This window comes from Artibeus jamaicensis, unplaced genomic scaffold, assembly GCF_021234435.1.
Source record: "Artibeus jamaicensis isolate MK-2021 breed Jamaican fruit bat unplaced genomic scaffold, CSHL_Jam_final contig_332, whole genome shotgun sequence".
NCBI classification, from domain to species: Eukaryota; Metazoa; Chordata; class Mammalia; order Chiroptera; family Phyllostomidae; genus Artibeus; species Artibeus jamaicensis.
Window position 1 is genome coordinate 30,734,269 of NW_026521788.1, and position 17,602 is coordinate 30,751,870.

The window sequence follows — 17,602 nt, forward strand, 5'->3', positions numbered from 1 at the left end:
TGCTGTGCCAGAAAAAGTTGGTCATTCTTCAAAAATTTAAAGAGTTCCTATTTGAATCAGCAATTCCATCCCTACTTATAGACCCAAGAGAAATGAAAAGTATGTGTCCATACAAAAGGGAATGAAGTATGGATACAGGCTACAGCATTGATGAACCTTAAAAACATGCTAAGGGAAAAAAAGACACCAAAGGCCACATATTGTAGCATTCTGTTTATATGCAATGTCCAGTACAGGCAAGCCCATAGAGATGAATTATCAGTGGGTTCAAGGGGTAGTGAGAGGGGAACTGGGAAGGGACGCTCACTAGGCACAGGGTTTCCCTTGGGCTGGTCGAAGTGCTCTGGAATTAGAGAGCGGTGATGATTGTACAATATGGGAAGACCACTGCATGTGTAGCTTAAAATGGTTAAAAGTTTGAATTTTGTGTTACGTAAATTTTACCTCAATTAAAAGAAAATTGTTTTAACTTTAATGAGTACACAAATCCCCTGGGAGGGAGCTCATTAAGATGTAACTTCTAATTTAGGAGGTTTGGGTAGGGCCCCAAATTCTGCATTTCTGACAAACCCCTAGGTGAGGCTGCTGCTGCTCATCTGTGGCCATACTCTGAGCAGGAGGCTACATGGAGGGCATGTCCACTGCATCATCGTACAATTCTGGGCTTCAAGTGCCCCACCTCTGTGGATCACGCCTGCCCGGAATACAGAGAAGGGCGGCTGAAGCACAGAGGGGATAGGGGTTCCCAGGTCTGAGCCTTCAGGGGGATGTGGGCTTCGGGGCATGGGAGTAGACGGGGAAGGGGCCGTGGCTATAAGGGTCACTCTGTCAGCAGACACAGATCAATGGAGTAGCTTTTATTTTGTACAAAGCTGAGGAAGAAAGGCTGGATGCAAGGCTCCATTCTCAAAGGTGAGCTGTCGGATGGGTGTATTACTTCCAGCTGCTGGGCAACACCATCTCCAGTGCTCAAAAATGATCTGAAAGAAAGGGAGAGGCTCCAAGACAGGGGATGCTGAAGGCACCCTGCCCTCCCCGACCCTCCCCTTCCCTGGAGAATTCCTGTGCCAGGGAACACAGGGCTCAAGGAGGGAGCAGGGAGGCAAGCTCTCCACTGCCTGGTCAGAGGCATTCTAGTCTTTCCTGAAAGACTAGCACACGGGGGGGGGGGGGGGGTGGTGGCACACAGGTGGTCCTGGGAAGGGATATGAAAGGAACCACTTGGCTTGGAGGCAGCTGCTCCGTGTCAGGGTGGTGGTGCTGAGAGTGGACCTTGGGAGAACTGGGCGTTCCTTCAGGTGCCCTGAATGATGCTGGGCTGCAGCCATCCATGGATGGGGATGGGCGAGAGGGCCAGGAACACTTGGGGTGAGCTGGGGAAAATGCCCTCCCACTTTTGCCCCACAGAAGAGCTGGAGCCCTGGCTTGCCCAGGCTACACCAGTACACCCATCCCCATCCTGCTTGCCCAGCCTCAGAGGCTGTCATCTCTGCCACCTGAGTCACTACACTCACCATCTCCCAGGAGGTCAGGGGTTGGGCTGAAGGGTCCCTGGGGCAGGTTCCAGGCCAGCTCCTCCAGCTGGCTCAGCAGGCCTTTCACTTCTGCCTCCAGGTGCTCCACTGTCTTCTCTACCTTCTAGAGCAAGGAGAGATGGGAACGGTGTGAGAGGAGCCAAGGACAAGAGTGATGCCAAGTCCTGCTTCATCAGGAGCACCTGGTGGTCCAGTGGGGAGAGAGCTGGGTGCCAGGGGACCTGGATTCTTTCAGGTCATCTTCTGCCCTTGCCTGACTCCCACTCCCCAGATGACAAAAATCTTCAGGGGCTGTGTCTCTATGGCTGCTCCTGGCTCTGGCACTCTGGTTTTTCTGTCACAGGTGTGGAGCGACTAGGGATCCTTCTCTGTTTTTGGACTCACAACTAGGAGTGCACATTCCTTTTGTTGCTCCGCCTCCTGGTGGCAACTCTGCCAAATGACAGGTTTGGGATTTTGAAATTTATTTGGTGTTTTTTTTCCCCATGAATGAACCCCATTAGCAGTCCAGTGAAACCTACAGACCTCTTCTTAGAAAAATGATTTAACTGAAAAAAAAAACCATAGGATTTCCAAGGACACCAAATGCATTATTAAAATTAAATTTTTGATATAAAATTTGTTTTTTTTAAACTTTTATTTATTGATTTTTAGAGGGAGAGAGAAAAAGAGTGAGACAGAGACAGCAATTTGTTGTTCCACTTACTGATGCATTCATTGGTTGATTTCTGCATGTGGCCTGACTGGGTATTGAGCCCAGTCTTGGCACATCAATCAGGATGGCGCTCCTGCCAACTGAGCCACCCAGTCAGGGCTAAAATTTATTAACTCACTAAACAACATGATCTACCATAAGGTCTAACAACTACTTCAATTTTGACACACTAGTTAGAATAAATGATATGTTGGATACATTGAGATATTTTCAACAACTGTAACGAGATGAAGTTATCTGATTTCTATGATGACAGAAATCACAGTATTGTCAATACTCCTATGGCCCTGGCTGGTGTAGCTCAGTGGATTGAGCACGGGCCTGTGAAGCAAAGGGTTGCTGGTTCAATTCCCCATCAGGGCACATGCCTGGGTTGCGGGCCAGTTCCCGGCAGGGGACACATGAGAGGCAACCACACATTGATGTTTCTCTCCCTCTCTTTCTCCTTCCCTTCCCCTCTCTCTAAAAATAAATAAATAAAATATTTTAAAAAATACTCCTATGGTTTGTTGTATTTATAAGAAATGGGAATCCTAAGGTTTTTGAAATAAAGTGTAATTTCCCCCCACACAAGTTTGTTACCCCAAGTTATAAACTATGGCCGTATAACAAAAATTCAGTGGCTGAATTTCCACCTTTCCCGCTAGCAATTATGTAGAAATTTCTGGCTGGGTGTCAGCAGGGCCCTTTGGGGGCTGCTCGGCCTGACAGCCCAGGCAGGGCAGGGCAACGTTAGCCTGGCAGCCCCAGTGGCCACGCAGCAGGGTTGGCCTGGGCCTCCCTAATACTCCAAAACAGGGTTGGCCTGAACCTATAAAGCCACCAGCCTGGCAGGGGGACCCAAAGACGCATGTCCTCCCAGGTCGCCCTTGTCACCTCCTCTATGACATCTAAACGGCGGTGGACAGCCATGTGTGCGTCACACTCTGTGCTTCGAGCCGGGTCTCCTCGGGAGGGGATGAAAGGTTCAGGAGCTGCGGGAAGACAAGTCTTGTAACTGTGGGGGCCTTTGTTTTCTTCATCAACACTCAAGATTCCTGTAAAACACTGGGCTCAAGTGAGGTGGGGCCTGAAAACAGTCACAGAGAGAAGCAAAGGCAGGCTCAGTGGGGGTCAGCGAGCAAGTGCAGGGCTGCCCCAACCACTCATTTGTCTCTGGTTTCTATGAGCTCACTTACCGTCCAGGTGGGCTTCCTCTCCGAGGTGCTGCCTGAGCTGGTTAAGAAAGGGAAGGAAGTCTCCACCAGGGAGAATGGCATATGCAAAGACAGAGAAGCATGAATGAGCAGGGCTCATGTACCAACCCTGGTGAGTTCAGAGTGGTTGGGAAGTACAGGGTACGTGGGAGATGAGATTGGAGAGGTGGAAAATAAAAACCAAGCCACAGGCTCTAATAACCAATCGCAGTGCTTGTTATGGGGTTTAACAGAAGTGTCACGTAGTCATGTACAACTTTTTAAGATACTGAGACTGGATTGGGGGGGGGCTTTGTCTTTGAAGGCAGGAAGTTACTGCAGTAATCAGTGTAAAAGATGAGAAAAAGGAGGCAGCACCAGTAGGAACAGAGAGGAAGAAAATGAGTGGAGATTTTAAGAGTAGCATTGACACCAGTGACCAGTTAATAATAGCTGACATTTGATGATTGCTTACTACATACCACAAAGTGTGCTAAACAAATGTATTAACTTAAAATTCTACAATAATGAATTATTATCCTTAATTTACACATAAGGAAATGATACCCAGAGGGGTGAAATGATATGTCCAATGTCACAAAGCTAGTAAGTGGGAGATCTGAGGTTCATCCTGTTCAACCCTTGATTCATCATTTTTCTCCCCAATGTTGGTTCTTCTTGGCACTACCAATCTTCATACCAGAAGTCTTAGACCCCTGGTTCTGAGCTCAGGTTTCAGAGTCAGTGGCTCTGAGATGCCCATGGGTCATGAGAGTTGGCTGGAACTTTGAAGAAGGCTGACAGAAAGAAGGATACTGTCCCAGAAACTAAGAAGCAAAAAGCTCCACAGAGGATGAAGCAGTCAGCATGATCTACAGCAGCCCAGAGGTCTAGCAAGCTAAGGATGAAAAAACAGAGTAACAGGAAAGTCGCTGGTAAATCCACCCCAGCACTTTTAGTGGAGTGGTGGAGGCAAAGCAAAGTTTAGGCTGCAGTGGGATGACAGGGAAGGAGGGGGACTTCCAGCCAAGATGGAGGTGTAGGTAGACACACTGTGCCTTCTCACACAACCAAAATAAGGACAACAAAATTTTAGAAACAAAAAAACAACCAGTACTGACAGAAAATTGAACTGTATGGAAGTCCAACATCCAAGGAGTTAAAGTAGACACATTCATCCAGACTGGTAGGAGGGGTGGAGTCAGGGAGGCCAGATGGAGAGAGCTCGCAGCAGGGCAGCTGGCGGACCAGTGTGCAAGTCAGAAGCTGGCGGACTCTGGGCACGAGGTGGCAGTGGGAGGACCCAGCAAGGTGGTGGATCATGAAGGGGGTTGGCATGCAAGGTGGCTGGCTGACCACGGTCATACATTCGCGTGTAGATAAACCAGGTGAAACTGGGGAGCAAGACAGACCTCACAATCCAGGGTTCCAGTGCCCAGAAATAAAGCTTCAAAACACCAATTGAAAACACCTGTGGGAGTTAAGGTGCCCGAGAGACTCCCAGCCTCAAAGGAGAGTTCCTTGGAGAGATCCACAGTGTCCTAGAAGCCTACCCACTCAGGAATCAGCACCAGAAGGTCCCATTATCTTCTCCAGAAAAAATATAACTAAGCAACAAAGAGATAGCCAACCTATCAGATGGACAGTTCAAAACACTGGTGATCCGAATGCTCACAGAATTGGTTGAATTTGGTTGCAAATTAGATGAAAAAATGAAGACTATGCTAAGTGAAATAAAGGAAAATATACAGGGAACCAATAGTGACAGGAAGGAAACTGGGACTCAAATCAATGGAGTGGACCAGAAGGAAGAAGGAAACAACCAAACAGAAAAGGATGAAGAAACAAGAATTCAAAACAATGAGAAGAGGCTTAGGAACCTCCAGAACATCTTTAAATGTTCCAACATCTGAATTATAGGGTACCAAAAGGGGAAGAGGAAGAGCAACAAGTGGAAAACTTATTTGAACAAATAATAAAGAAGAACTTCCCCAATCTGGCAAAGGAAATAGACTTCCAGGAAGTCCAGGAAGCTCAGAGAATCCCAAACAAGTTGGACCCAAGGAGGAAAACACTAAGCCACATCATAATTATATTAGCCAAGATTAAAATGAAGGAGAGAATCCTAGAAGCAGCAAGAGATAAGTAGACAGTTACCTACAAAGGACTTCCCATCAGACTGTCAGCTGATTTCTCAAAAGAGACCTTACACATAAGAAGGGACTGGAAAGAAGTATTCCAAGTCATGAAAGGCAAGGACCTACATCCAAGATTGCTCTATCCAGCAAAGCTTTCATTTTGAATGGAAGGGCAGATAAAATGCTTCTCAGATAAGGTCAAGTTCAAGGAGTTCATCATCACCAAGCCATTATTATATGAAATGTTAAAGGGACTTATCTAAGAAAAAGAAGATAAAAAACATGTATAGTAAAATGACAGCAAAATCACAATTATTAACAACCACACACACACACACACACACACACAAACAAACTAAGCAAACAACTAGAACAGGAACAGGAACAGAACACAGAAATGGAGATCACATGGAGGGCTAGTGGGAAGGAGGAGAGAGGGGGAAAAGGTACAGAGAATAAGTAGCGTAGATGGTAGGTAGAAAATAGACAGGGGGAGGGCAAGAATGGTATGGGAAATGTAAAAGCTAAAGAACTTGTAAGTATGACACATGGACATGAACTAAAGGTGGGGAATGTGGGTGGGAGGGGGGTGTGCAGGGTGGAGGGGAATGAAGGGAGGAAATGGGACAACTGTAATAGCATGATCAATAAAATATATTTTAAAAAGAAAGAAAGAAAAAGAAAGGGAAGGAGGAATCAGAAGGTAGAAATCTGGATCCTGGGAAATGTTTCCATGAAGCTTGGCTGTGAAGAAAGGGAAAGCAGAACACAGGGTCTAGAGAAAGTTTATTGTTTCTTCCAATTCTCTACCGCACTGAAGAAACACAGCCAGTCTTGTAGCCTGAGGGACAAGAGGAAGAGAGGAGAACTGAAGGAATGCATTTGAGAGAGGCCATGCAACCCAGAAAAGGGTGGTGGCAGTAGGGATAACACATGGAAGGAAGAGAGAAGGAATGCAGCAAAAATGGGTTAAAAATTTTACCTCTAGAGGGCCAAAAGTTGAATGAGTTCCCACCTGATGGCCTCTACTCATTCTGTAAAGTAATGGGAGATTCATTTTGCTGAAAAGTCATGTAGGGTGAGGAAAGAGAAGAAATGGTTGTTGAATTTTTAGGAGTTCTGCGAGTGGGCTGTTAAACAGTTACTAAAATAGAAGCCATGGTGAGAGCATTGACAGCACACCAGTGGGGAGGAGGCTGGAACAAGGAGAGGGCTTTCAAAAGGGGTGAGCAGAGCGAGGAGGCAGTGCAGGAGGACTGCAGTAGGACCTGGCATCAGTGAGGCGCTGTGGAAGCACCAGTCCTCCCTGGTGCAGTGCAGAACAGCAAAGATGAATGGCTAATGGAGCTGAAGCCTGGAAGTCTGTGGGCTGAGTGTGGTGGAGGGCAAGAGAACAAAGGAATTGAGGGTTTGACCAGCAAGGGGTTGAGAGAATGAGCCCTGGAGTCTCGCTTGGATAAGGAGGAAAAGGGGCCAATAAGGAGACCACTGGGAGAAATGGAGGGGCTGAAAGGACTGGAGGTCTTGATGCGATGATGAGAAAAACAAATGGAACAGGTGGTCAGGTATACTGCAGTTTTAGCTTTTAAAGATGGAGTAGCATCACAGTGACAATATCAGGGTTGTGGCTCTGGATATGGATCTCTGAAACAGGGGGTTAACAGTTACTACACTTAGTCTCTGTAGGTGCAAAACTTCTGGACTTATAAGGTGTTGATGGGTTGTCCAAAAGTTACCCAAAAGGTTGGCAGGTCTTGAGGTAAGAATGGAGATGTTAAGACTTTTGCTGTGTCACTCTGAGAGGTTGAATGACTTGCCCAAGGTCACACAGTCAGCAAACGACAAAATCCCAAGCACCCTGGCCTTCTCCTGACCCCTCCTCAGCAAGCTGGCCTTCTGATCTCTGCTGGAATCACTAGGTTCTCCGGTTCCAGCTCTATCTAGATCCTGGTTCTTGCATTCAGGGGCAAGGACCATGAGCAAAGACAAAACTTCCTTCCACTCTGAGCATCTATTGTGGAGAACAATTTGTTTTCCACCCTTCATTTCATTATTTCCCTCTACTGAACTTACAAAAACCTCTTTAAAAGACAATGGTCTTCTTGTTGACTTTGGGTAGAGAGGGGACTCTGGTTAAAGAGTTACTCTTTGGTTACTTTTTTTTAAAGGAGTGTTTTAGAGAGCTATACCAAAATATTTACAGATGAAATTCTATGATGTCCTGAATTTATTTCAAAACAATCTAGGCCTGGGAGTGGGAGGAGGCATAAGTGGGGGTACAGAGCAAACAGGATTGGCCAAGATTAGCAACTACTGAAGCTGGGTGGTGGGGACAGGAGAGTTCACTGTACTCTTCTCTCTACTATTGTACATATGTATGGTTTAAAATTTTCCATAAGGAAAGCCAGTTGTCTGTTGGGTTGTTGCAAAAAACAGAGGCCACCATGGGCTGCATGCACTGATGGAAAAAGTTCAGGGCAGGGGAGCGGTGGCAGAGAAACCCCGCCTAAAGGGCCATGCTCCATTCTGGGCCACATGGCCTAAGCAGGTGTAGTGATGGCCAGGATGAAGGGACTCCAAGTTTTGATTCATTTATCTTCCTGGAAAGAACTGGGGTGCTCAGCCTGAAGAGGAAAGGGGGTGGGAAGAGCAGCTCTCAGCCACAGTGAGGGCTGTCAGGGGAAGAGGGCTATCCCATTGTAGGTCTGCGTCCACATTCACCCTGTGCAGATCTGCCCAGTGGCTTTGGCCAAATTTTTTCCACGAGCCTTGTCTGCCCTCTCCCAGACCCTAACCTACTTTCTGCCCCTCCCCCGAGCTGAGGCCAAGAGGAAGCATCATGGCTCTGTCAGCCAAGTAGGGATCAGCCAGCTTTGTAACTCATGAACAACATTAATATGCCCCTCCCACTGGCCTAAAATGTACTGTTCTTTACGTGTCTGTGGTGAGATCTAACTTGGCTCCAAAACCCCCCCAGGGATAAGGCTGGACTGATGTTGTTCTCTACATTGCACAGCACTAATCTCTCACATCTGGATAGGACTTCACCCTGAGCTCCACCGCCCAACTGTCCATGAGCTCATCCGAGCCTCCCGACCGGTTCACAGAGAAAGCTGGGACAGAGCCAGGGACAGAGCCAGGGCCAGGGCCCTCGCTCTCACCACAGCTCCCTCATCCACATGGGTCTCCATGGCATTGACACATGATGGCAGAAAACACACTGGACACCCATGTTCTCAGCCCAGCTCAGCCATGAATTGGTGTGAGCCTGTGGGAAACTTTCTCCTCTCGCCTCAGCCTCTGCAGCTTCCTCTGTAATAGGGATAGGAAGGCCCAAAGCACTGTAGCCCAGATATAGCCCATCCGAGATGCTGCCAGGTCTTTCAGAGCCTGCTGAGAGGCCTCGAAAATTAGCTACAGACATGACCAGTGTGGCTCAGTGGGTTGGACATGGTCCTGCAAACCAAAAGGTCACAGGTTTAATTCCCAGTCAGGGCACATGCCTGGGTTGTGGTCGAGGGGTGTACAAGAGGCAACCAATAGATATTTCTCTCTCACAACAATACTTCTCTTTCTTCCTTCACCCCTTGCCCTCGCTCTAAAAATAAATAAATAAATAAAACCTTAAAGAAGTTAGCTACAAGGATAGTACTGGGATGAGTCAAGGACAAGTTGCTTCCTGGACTAGAACCTCCAGTAAGGCAAGAGGTGGGTGCCTTCTGTTTTTCTTTTTGAATTTGTACATACACACACACACACATACCTTGGAGCCGTGGCTTCCTCCTCAGTAGAAAGGGGCTCAGGATAATGCCTGCTACACGGGGCTTTTTTTATTTTAAATATTTTATTTATTTTTAGAGCACAGGGGAAGGTGGGGAGAGAAATATCAATATATGGTTGCCTCTTGTGCACCCCCTGCCGGGGAACCTGGCCTGCAACCCAGGCATGTGCCCCAGCTGGGGAGAGAACCTGTGACCCTCTGGTTTGCAGGCTGGTGCTCGATCCACTGAACCACACCAGCCAGGGATTCAGGGGACTTTTAGAAAGCTCCAACAGGAGGAGTGGGGAAGGCTGAAGGATTACCATGCTCCACCCTCAGGAGCCAAGGCTGTGATTCTCATATTCCCTCCCTTCCTCAGCTCCCTCCCTCCCTCCCTGACCTTCCTTAGCTCCCTATTGGGAAATGGACGCTTTTTTGGATGCTGGTTATTTTCCCTGGACTGGCTCCTGCTCAGAGCCTTTGTGCAACCTGGACAGTGGCCAGGGTAGAATGTCATGAGCTGGTGAAAACAGGCTGCTGGTAGAGGCCAGAAGCCCAGGGGGAGGCACTGGGCTAACTTCCCCAGTTAAGGAGACATGGCCACTCACAAGCAGAGGAGACCTTTTTTACCTGGGACTCAAACACAACAAAGGCACCCACGACTCAAACGATTTCTGCCATGCCAGGCGACGACAGGCACTTTCTCAGTGGTGGTGCTGACCGTGCTGCTCTGCCTCCTGAGTCCTCAAAGATGCACCGCATGACCAGCAACTGTTGTCACTGGGGGGTTCATTATATGTGACCACATTTAATCTAGTAGAATAATAAATTTTACCACATTTGATATTTGTATTATACTTTTTGATTCATTCAAAACCATCAGTGGTTTTTGATTATTTTTTTTAAAGCAAAAGAACATTATTCTCAAACAATTATGTGAAGAACTCCAACCCGTGGAACTGCTCTGGCTGAAACAGCAAAGGGATCCTCAGATCCTCAAATAGCTCAGACCCTAAGGAGCATTTTAGTTTAGTTTAGTTTAGTTTAGTTTAGTTTAGTTTAGTTTAGGGAGAGACACATCTTGCTCCCTCGGTCTCTGGTCCTTTTCTGGATGTGGATTTGAGCCTGGCTGATCACTCAGAGAGCACAGCAATGTCATTCCAGTACCTTCAGTATCTGGTTAAGTTAATATTTTGCTTAGGATACAAGTTAGGCTGCTGTAACAAACAGCCCCCTTGATTACACACGTGTTTATTTCTTTCTCATATATTAGATCAGAGGCAGACTGGCTGGCGGTCAAGGCTGGCAGGCAGCTCGGCTCCCTGAGACCATACAGAAACCATGGCTCCTTCTATCTTGGAATACTGTGCTTTTTAATTCACTGGGTTATAATGTACTAGAACATTCCCAAACCACCATAATGTGGAGAAAGTCTAAGAAGCTATCAGGATAAATAACCTCTCTCCACATGCTGTGAAGAGAACGCAAGGCTGGGAGTTGGGGACACAGTAACACCGTCACTGCTTTCTGACTGTGCTCTTTGCCTCACACTAGCTTCCTCATCCATGAGGTATCTGCCCTGCTCTGCCTACTTTGTAGGGTTGCTGCATTGATCACAGGACATCCTGTACTTGAAGATGCTTTGGAACTGCCAAGGGATGTACAAATGCCATGCAGGGCATTTACCAGGTGAGTTAAAGACTGAGCAGGTCAGTGAAAGTACCCCATGGCTCCCTCCTCCACATGGGGTCAGTGCTCTTGGCTAGCTTGCTCCAATCAGCTCTCCTCAAGATGGGGGTTGGGGTGGGAACATCTGATCTAGAACTAAACCCATGCAGGAGTCCAAGGGATGCTGGGAGGGGCTTCTCTAACAAGCACAAAAAGGGCTTGGTGCTAATTCAGCTTTTTAGACTCTATTAAGCCAACCCCACTTGTTGGAGCTTTAGTTTCTTCACCCTTAGAATGGGCATAACTACTCTACATTCAAAGCCACTCTTGGTATGTGATCACTTACTATGCGCCAAGCTTTTTGTTGACTGTTTAAATACATTACTTAGTTATTCTATCCGTAAACTCATTACTCATATCTTTTATTTTTACAAATTAGAAAACCAACAATCAAAGACATTGATGCCCCAGATTACACAGCTAGTAGGCGACAGGATTTGAATCTGACCTTCCCGACACTGTCTATACTGTGCCCTGGCAGTGATGTGACCCTGTGTAAGTTCCTCCCACTTGAAGCCTCAGCTGCCTCTCCTAAAAAATGAGGGGCTGGACAGGTGTGTGGCAAATGGGACCTGTACACCTGACACCTTTGCAGCTGTCTTGAGGCTCCACAAGAGCCAGAATGTGTGCCTCTGACCCAACTGTCTTTGAGTGCTTCACTCCCCACAACATATATTTTTGTAAGAAGAAAGCTGTGATCCTCACCACAGCCCTTCAGGATCTTCGTCTTTCTCCTGTAAAAGCAGGATCCTGAGGGAAGTCAGGGACCCGGAGTGGTCGGTGGCGGACAGTGCTAGCTTCCCCCGTGGGCCCAGAGGCCTGGGTGCAGGGGGTTACACTGGTTAAAGGGACCAGGCCCTAGGAGTCCGGGTCCCTCTGACAGCAAAACAGGAAAGAAACACAGCCAAAGCCTGAACCGAAGAAAAAATTCTCTACAAGTGACACACAACAGTTTGCCTCACTCTATACATAAAGGGCTCTTACAGATCAAGAAGAAAAATCTCAATAACAATTGAAAAGTCAGAAACAATTTACAAGAAGTAGTAGGAACGACCAATATGCATTTGAAGAAAAAGTTCAATCTTGGTAGTGATTAAATAAATGCAAATGAAGGCAATAAAGACCATCTTAAAGTATTTTTGCAAAAAAAAATCTAATTGGGATTAGAACAAGCTTCTAGATCTAACTACTAGTTTATAGACAATACAGGGGCAAAAAGAACCCTGGGGGGGGGGGTACAAACAGCCAAAACCTAAATGTGGAAAACAATAGGACAAACAACCGGTTTCTTCAACAAATACATTTAAAAAAAGAGCAGGGGAAGGGAGCTTACATATTTAAAGAAACTTGACAGACATATCAACCAAAAGCAATGTATGTGTCTTGTTTGCATTAAAGAAAGCAAATGTGACAGCCTGACCCGATCTGGGGCAGGGGGCCCTGACAGAGTATCTGGTGACATGAAGGGACTCTGGTCTGCTTTTAGGTGGTAGTAATGGCATCGTAGATATGTTTATTAAAAGATTACTTATTTTTTAGAGATACATCAGAAAATTTTTAGGATGAAAATATATAAAATCTATAATTTCCTTCAAAATAATTTACAGGCATACCTCAATTCATTGCATCTTTCTGATACTGCATTTTTTAAAACAAATTGAAGGCAAGATCCTCCACCAGCAAAAAAGATTGTGACACAATGAAGATTCAGATAATAGTTAGAATTTACTTTTATCAACAAAGTACTGTGACCTTATTGTTTTTCTAGACATAACTGTTGCTCACTTAACAGGCTGTGGCATAGTGTAAATAATTTGACTCATTTTATTGCGATAGTTACTTCCGTGGTGGTCTGGAACTGGGCTGACAATAATGCTGAGGTCTGCCTTTATATCCAGAAGGTTTCATAAATGAAAGTTAAGAAAAACAATGGTACATTGTGTGAAGTTTGAAAGGTTATACACAAAAATGTGTGAACTCGATGTGAAATTACATTAACACATTTATACTTTCCTCCTTTTTCTTAATCTGTAGCAATGAGCATGCATAATCAGAAAGAAAATAAAAATGATTTTAAATTAAAGATTATAGATACACACACACACACACACACACACACACACACAGTTGTGGCTCCAGGGGCCACAGAAAGTCAGTCACTTGTGGGCAGGTGGCCAGCTCCTCTCCCAGGGGAAACCAGACTCTGCTTTGTGTCCTCAGCTCCAGGGGGTGGGTAGAGAAAAAGAAGGTCGGGTACTGTGCCAAGCCACTCCTCCCACGGCCCGTGAGGTCCTCTTAAGAGGTGAAGCAATTGAGGCTCGGAGGGGTCAGTTGGGGCTGTCTGGGGGGAGGAGAGAAGGATCCAATATGTGTTGACATTTGGGCGCTTCCTGTTTCATCTAACCCAGGCGGAGGGCTCGGGGGGATTGGGTATCATTCTTCTTAGTATACAGAGGAGGAAACAGCCTCAGAGAGGTGAGGTAACTTACCCAAGGTCGCTCAGTCCGGGCTGCCCCAATCGGGACTGGCCCGGATTCTTTCCCCAGTGCTTACTCTCACAGGTCACTGTGCCCTGAGGTGGACCGGGGTTGAGGCCTGACATTCAGACTAACACAGGGGACTTTGCCTAGGTTAGTCGACATCCACCCAATTCAGGTTGATGGGGGACCAGCCTGGCCTCAGGGGAAAGGGCCTGACTAAGCCTGGATGCTTAGTGAGGGCTCTGCCTTGGCACCACCATGAGACCTGAGCTCTCTCCTCACCCGGACAATTGGGATGAGCACCAGCTGCCTGTTGTTGAGGCCTCTGTGACACACTGAGTATGTGGGAACATGGCTTGTAAACTGTAACATACTGTACAGTATGCAGAGTCTTGGTGGGGATGAGGGGCAAGGAATGAGCATCTGTGTGTAGAGAAAATAAATATACCTGCAGGCACCTGACCTGAGGCACCTGACCAGTGAAGAGGCAGCCCTTCAGACTGCTCTCGGAGGATGGGAGAGGGGGCAGTGCCAAGTGGAGAGCCCAGCCAGCAGAGCACCCAGAGGGCTTCTCCCTCCTGCACCCCATCCTCCTCCCCTCAAGGCAGCTGAGGCTCTCAGAGACCTCTCTGGCAGCCTGGAGACTGGTCTCCTCAACCCACCTGCGGAGCCTCCTCAGCCCACCTGACAAGTGAAACAGGGACCTTTCTCCTTTCTTCTGGTCCTGCCTGCCTGTCCCTGACTGGTTGTGCTGGGCCAGGCCTGGGTCACCTGCCTCTTGAAGCTCAGTTTCCAAGGCCCAATAAGACCAGGCCTGGAAGCCTCTGGACCCTCTGGAGAGAGCTGGGGAGGGGTCAAGGGCTGCCTCTCATGCAGACTTGACCTCCCACCGTGTTATCCTTGTCTCCTCCCCTCTCTCCTTGGGTCGTGGGGTTTCTCAACAATCTCTTTTCCTTTTTGGTCTCTCACATCTTTCTCTTTTCCTCTGCATTCTCTTCCCGCCCCCATTTCTCTTATCATGTTAATTCCTCTATTTCTTTCCCTCTTGATCCCTTTGCCTCTCAAACTCCTTTTTCCTTCTATCCCAGTTCATAGCTCATAGTTCACACCCATCTCTTTCTCTCCAAAGTCTGTCTCAGCCTTTACCTTTCTCTCTATATTCTTCCTCCTGTCCTCCCTCCAATCGGCTCAGTCTCCTGCCTTTATTTCTTTGCCTTTTCCCATCTTCCTCTCTCTTATCTCTCACCATCTCCCTCTCTTTCTCCATCTCTCTCGTCCGGCTCTGTTCCCATGTCCCTCCCTCCTCCATCGCTCTCGCTCTTCCCTACCTCGCCGTGCGCCTCTCTCCGGAGTCCCCGCCCGTCCGGGCCCCACTCACCGACGTCCGCGCCCGGGGCGCTGAGCAGAGCGATCCCGGCCAGCGCGCACAGCAGGGTCCGCATGGTGCCGTCTGCCCGCCGCAGCCCTCCCCGGGATCGTTGCGCCGGCCCGCCCGGGAGGAAATGCTCTCAGTCCCAGCCAAAATTCCTGGGCGGCTCCGGGCTTTCTGGCTCAAGCGAACCCGCCCCCTTCAGAGGCCCCTCCGCACCCCGCGGGCCCTGCGGAGCCCAGAGACCCCACAGGCAGAGGGCGGCTGCGCCAGCCTTGGTGCCTGCTGAGCAAGGGGCCGCCCTGGAGTCCCCCCCGCGCCTCCTGGGGGCAGGGCAGAGGAGAGGGAGGAGGACGGGGGGTTAAGGGTGAGGGAGTGGGCTCCTGGCGACCGCTCGGCCCGGACACTCGTTATGAGCCCATTTTACAGACCGGACGGCCAAATGAAGCTTGGCCAGTGGTTGCCGCCGTCCTCGGTGTGACCCACAGCTATGGCACAGGATCTAAGCCCCGGACTGCACAGAGTGTGGAAGCTGGTCTGTCCCCAGCCGAGTAAGGTATTCACTCTTATTACATGAGACAGTGTCTGGCCATGAGACCAGGTATCTGCCCTCTGTAGAAACGTACTGTTCTGCTAAAGGAGTAAATAGTAACATTAGAAGATACTTTTCGAAAAACAGTAAAACCGTGACGACTGTAAAAGGAGCATGTGCTGAAGATTTGATTTAACTCATGGTTAATGAGGGAATCAGTAAGAGGTGACAACCAGACCAAAGGACAGTCACATCCAGAATATTGACACGAATGTGCAAATAGAGATAAAACTGGCTTCTTCCACACCCTGAGGCAGAATGAGCTGAACCTGTAACAGGAATAATTTGCATACTTATAGACAAGCATTTTTTGCGTTCCTGTCTATGGCTTACAGACTTGTAAAACAGGTTAAAGGCAATGAAAGGCCTCGATCCCTAAGAGAATCAGAATCGAGGTGTTCGGCTCTTTTCTAGGAGAGTTAGGTAGACTCTGGTGGAGGGGGGAAATGAAACAATTCTCATTCAGGTATGTCTGCCCTTAAGGAGTTTACAGTCTGGTTACCACCATAATATTAATAAACAGTAACTAACCTTTAATTGGTTTACCTCTGCATACACTCTGTCTCTGAACTACACTGCAGCTCTGTGAGGGGCACATCATTATGCCCATTCTTCAGATCAGGAAACTGAGACTCCAAAATGTTAGGAATCTTGCTGAGGGCCACCCAGTTGGTATAATGTGGAGTCAGAATTTGAATCTAGTTCTGCTGCCTCTGCAGGCCAGCTGTTAGACCAGTGATTTTCAACCTTATTCTTATGGCACACATAAACTAATTACTAAAATTCTGCAGCACACCAAAAAATACTACATTTTTTGCCTATCTGATAAAAAATTTGGTATAATTTTGATTCATTCATACTGGATGACTATTGTGTTGTCTGTTGTCATTTTTTTTATTTGACAATCTAAGGAAAAAGATGTCAGTGACCCTGACTAAAGTCAGGTATTGCATGTTTTAAAAGTTCTTGCTGCACACCAGTTGAAAATCGCTGCCTTAAGTAATAATATACACTGTGCTGCTCAGAGCTGGTTTGTCTTTTTTCATTCTAAGCAAGCCCAGAGTAAGAGCTGGGTGGGTTTTTCAGTGAACTTCAAATCCACCTCCCTCTAGTTTAGAGTACAGTAGGCAAACCCCCGTCCACCCAACAAGTACAAAAAAAAATTAAGTTTTAGTAAACACAAAAGCAAAAAAGCGAGTGACCCTAACACCTGTGAGGTAGAGCCTTGGGTGTGCATCCTGGTTTCCATGGAGAGCCTTCACCACCCAGCCCAGGAGAATGGATTTATGCAGCAAAAAGCCCATCAGGGTTAATCAGAGTCCTTGCCGATCAAGGCTGCCTCTCTGTCTTCTCATTCCCAATGGTGTCTCTGCAGTTGTCCAGTACAGTGACCCCACCAACCAGTAATCCTCACTCCTTATTTTCTCCTCCACACAATAGCCGTAGGCACAGGAATTCCAGTTCTGAATCAGCAGATCTAGGACAGAGACTTGGATCTAATTTTTAAGATGCCCTCATGAGGATTGGGATGCCCAGAGAAGCTGGCTCAGAAGAATTTCTTTTAACAATGCCAATAATTTCTCACACTTGTTAGTAGGACATTCCTGGGCAAGTTAGTCAGGTGGGAAGTTGTCAAAGAACAGCCAATCTGATAGGGATTCATGCAGCTCAGAACCAGCGTGCTACCTAATATTTTGAGTTTGCAATAAAAACAACACGCATAAAATACTTTCTTGTTGTGGTAGAGTCACAAAGTAAGGAAGCAAACAGAGGAAAGTGTGAAACTCCTTCCTGTCACCGACTTCCCCTACACAGTGAATCTAACCCAGTCCCCTCAGCTTGTTGACCTCTTCCAGTTCCTCGTCTGTGCATGCCCTATCTGAGATATTCAGACAGACACAAACATATGTCCGGGATTGAAAAAAGATATTTTTGGAGCTTGCTTTCATGTCCTTGTTTAGCTCACTCATACCATCACATCTGGAAAATCGTTCTATATTAGTGTTGCTGGTGGAAATGGGGTCCTTTCAAAGTCACAAGGAAAGCATTCCAGGGACCCACATATGGGAGGATAAGGTGTGGTGGTAAGATGTATTACAGAAGCAAAATC

At 47.3% G+C, this 17,602-nt stretch overlaps 1 protein-coding gene across 1 annotated transcript; it reads right to left on the reverse strand.

The window, feature by feature from the left end:
* Positions 1 to 200: 200 nt before the first annotated feature.
* On the reverse strand, positions 201 to 15,396 carry PLAC9 (placenta associated 9). The gene is made up of 4 exons (XM_037155537.2): positions 14,910 to 15,396; positions 3,127 to 3,224; positions 1,515 to 1,638; positions 201 to 980 (listed from the first exon to the last, which is right to left on the reverse strand). The coding sequence occupies exons 1-4, from the start codon at positions 14,971 to 14,973 to the stop codon at positions 970 to 972; spliced, it is 297 nt and encodes a 98-aa protein (XP_037011432.2). The 5' UTR covers positions 14,974 to 15,396; the 3' UTR covers positions 201 to 969.
* Between the last annotated feature and the right edge of the window lie 2,206 nt (positions 15,397 to 17,602).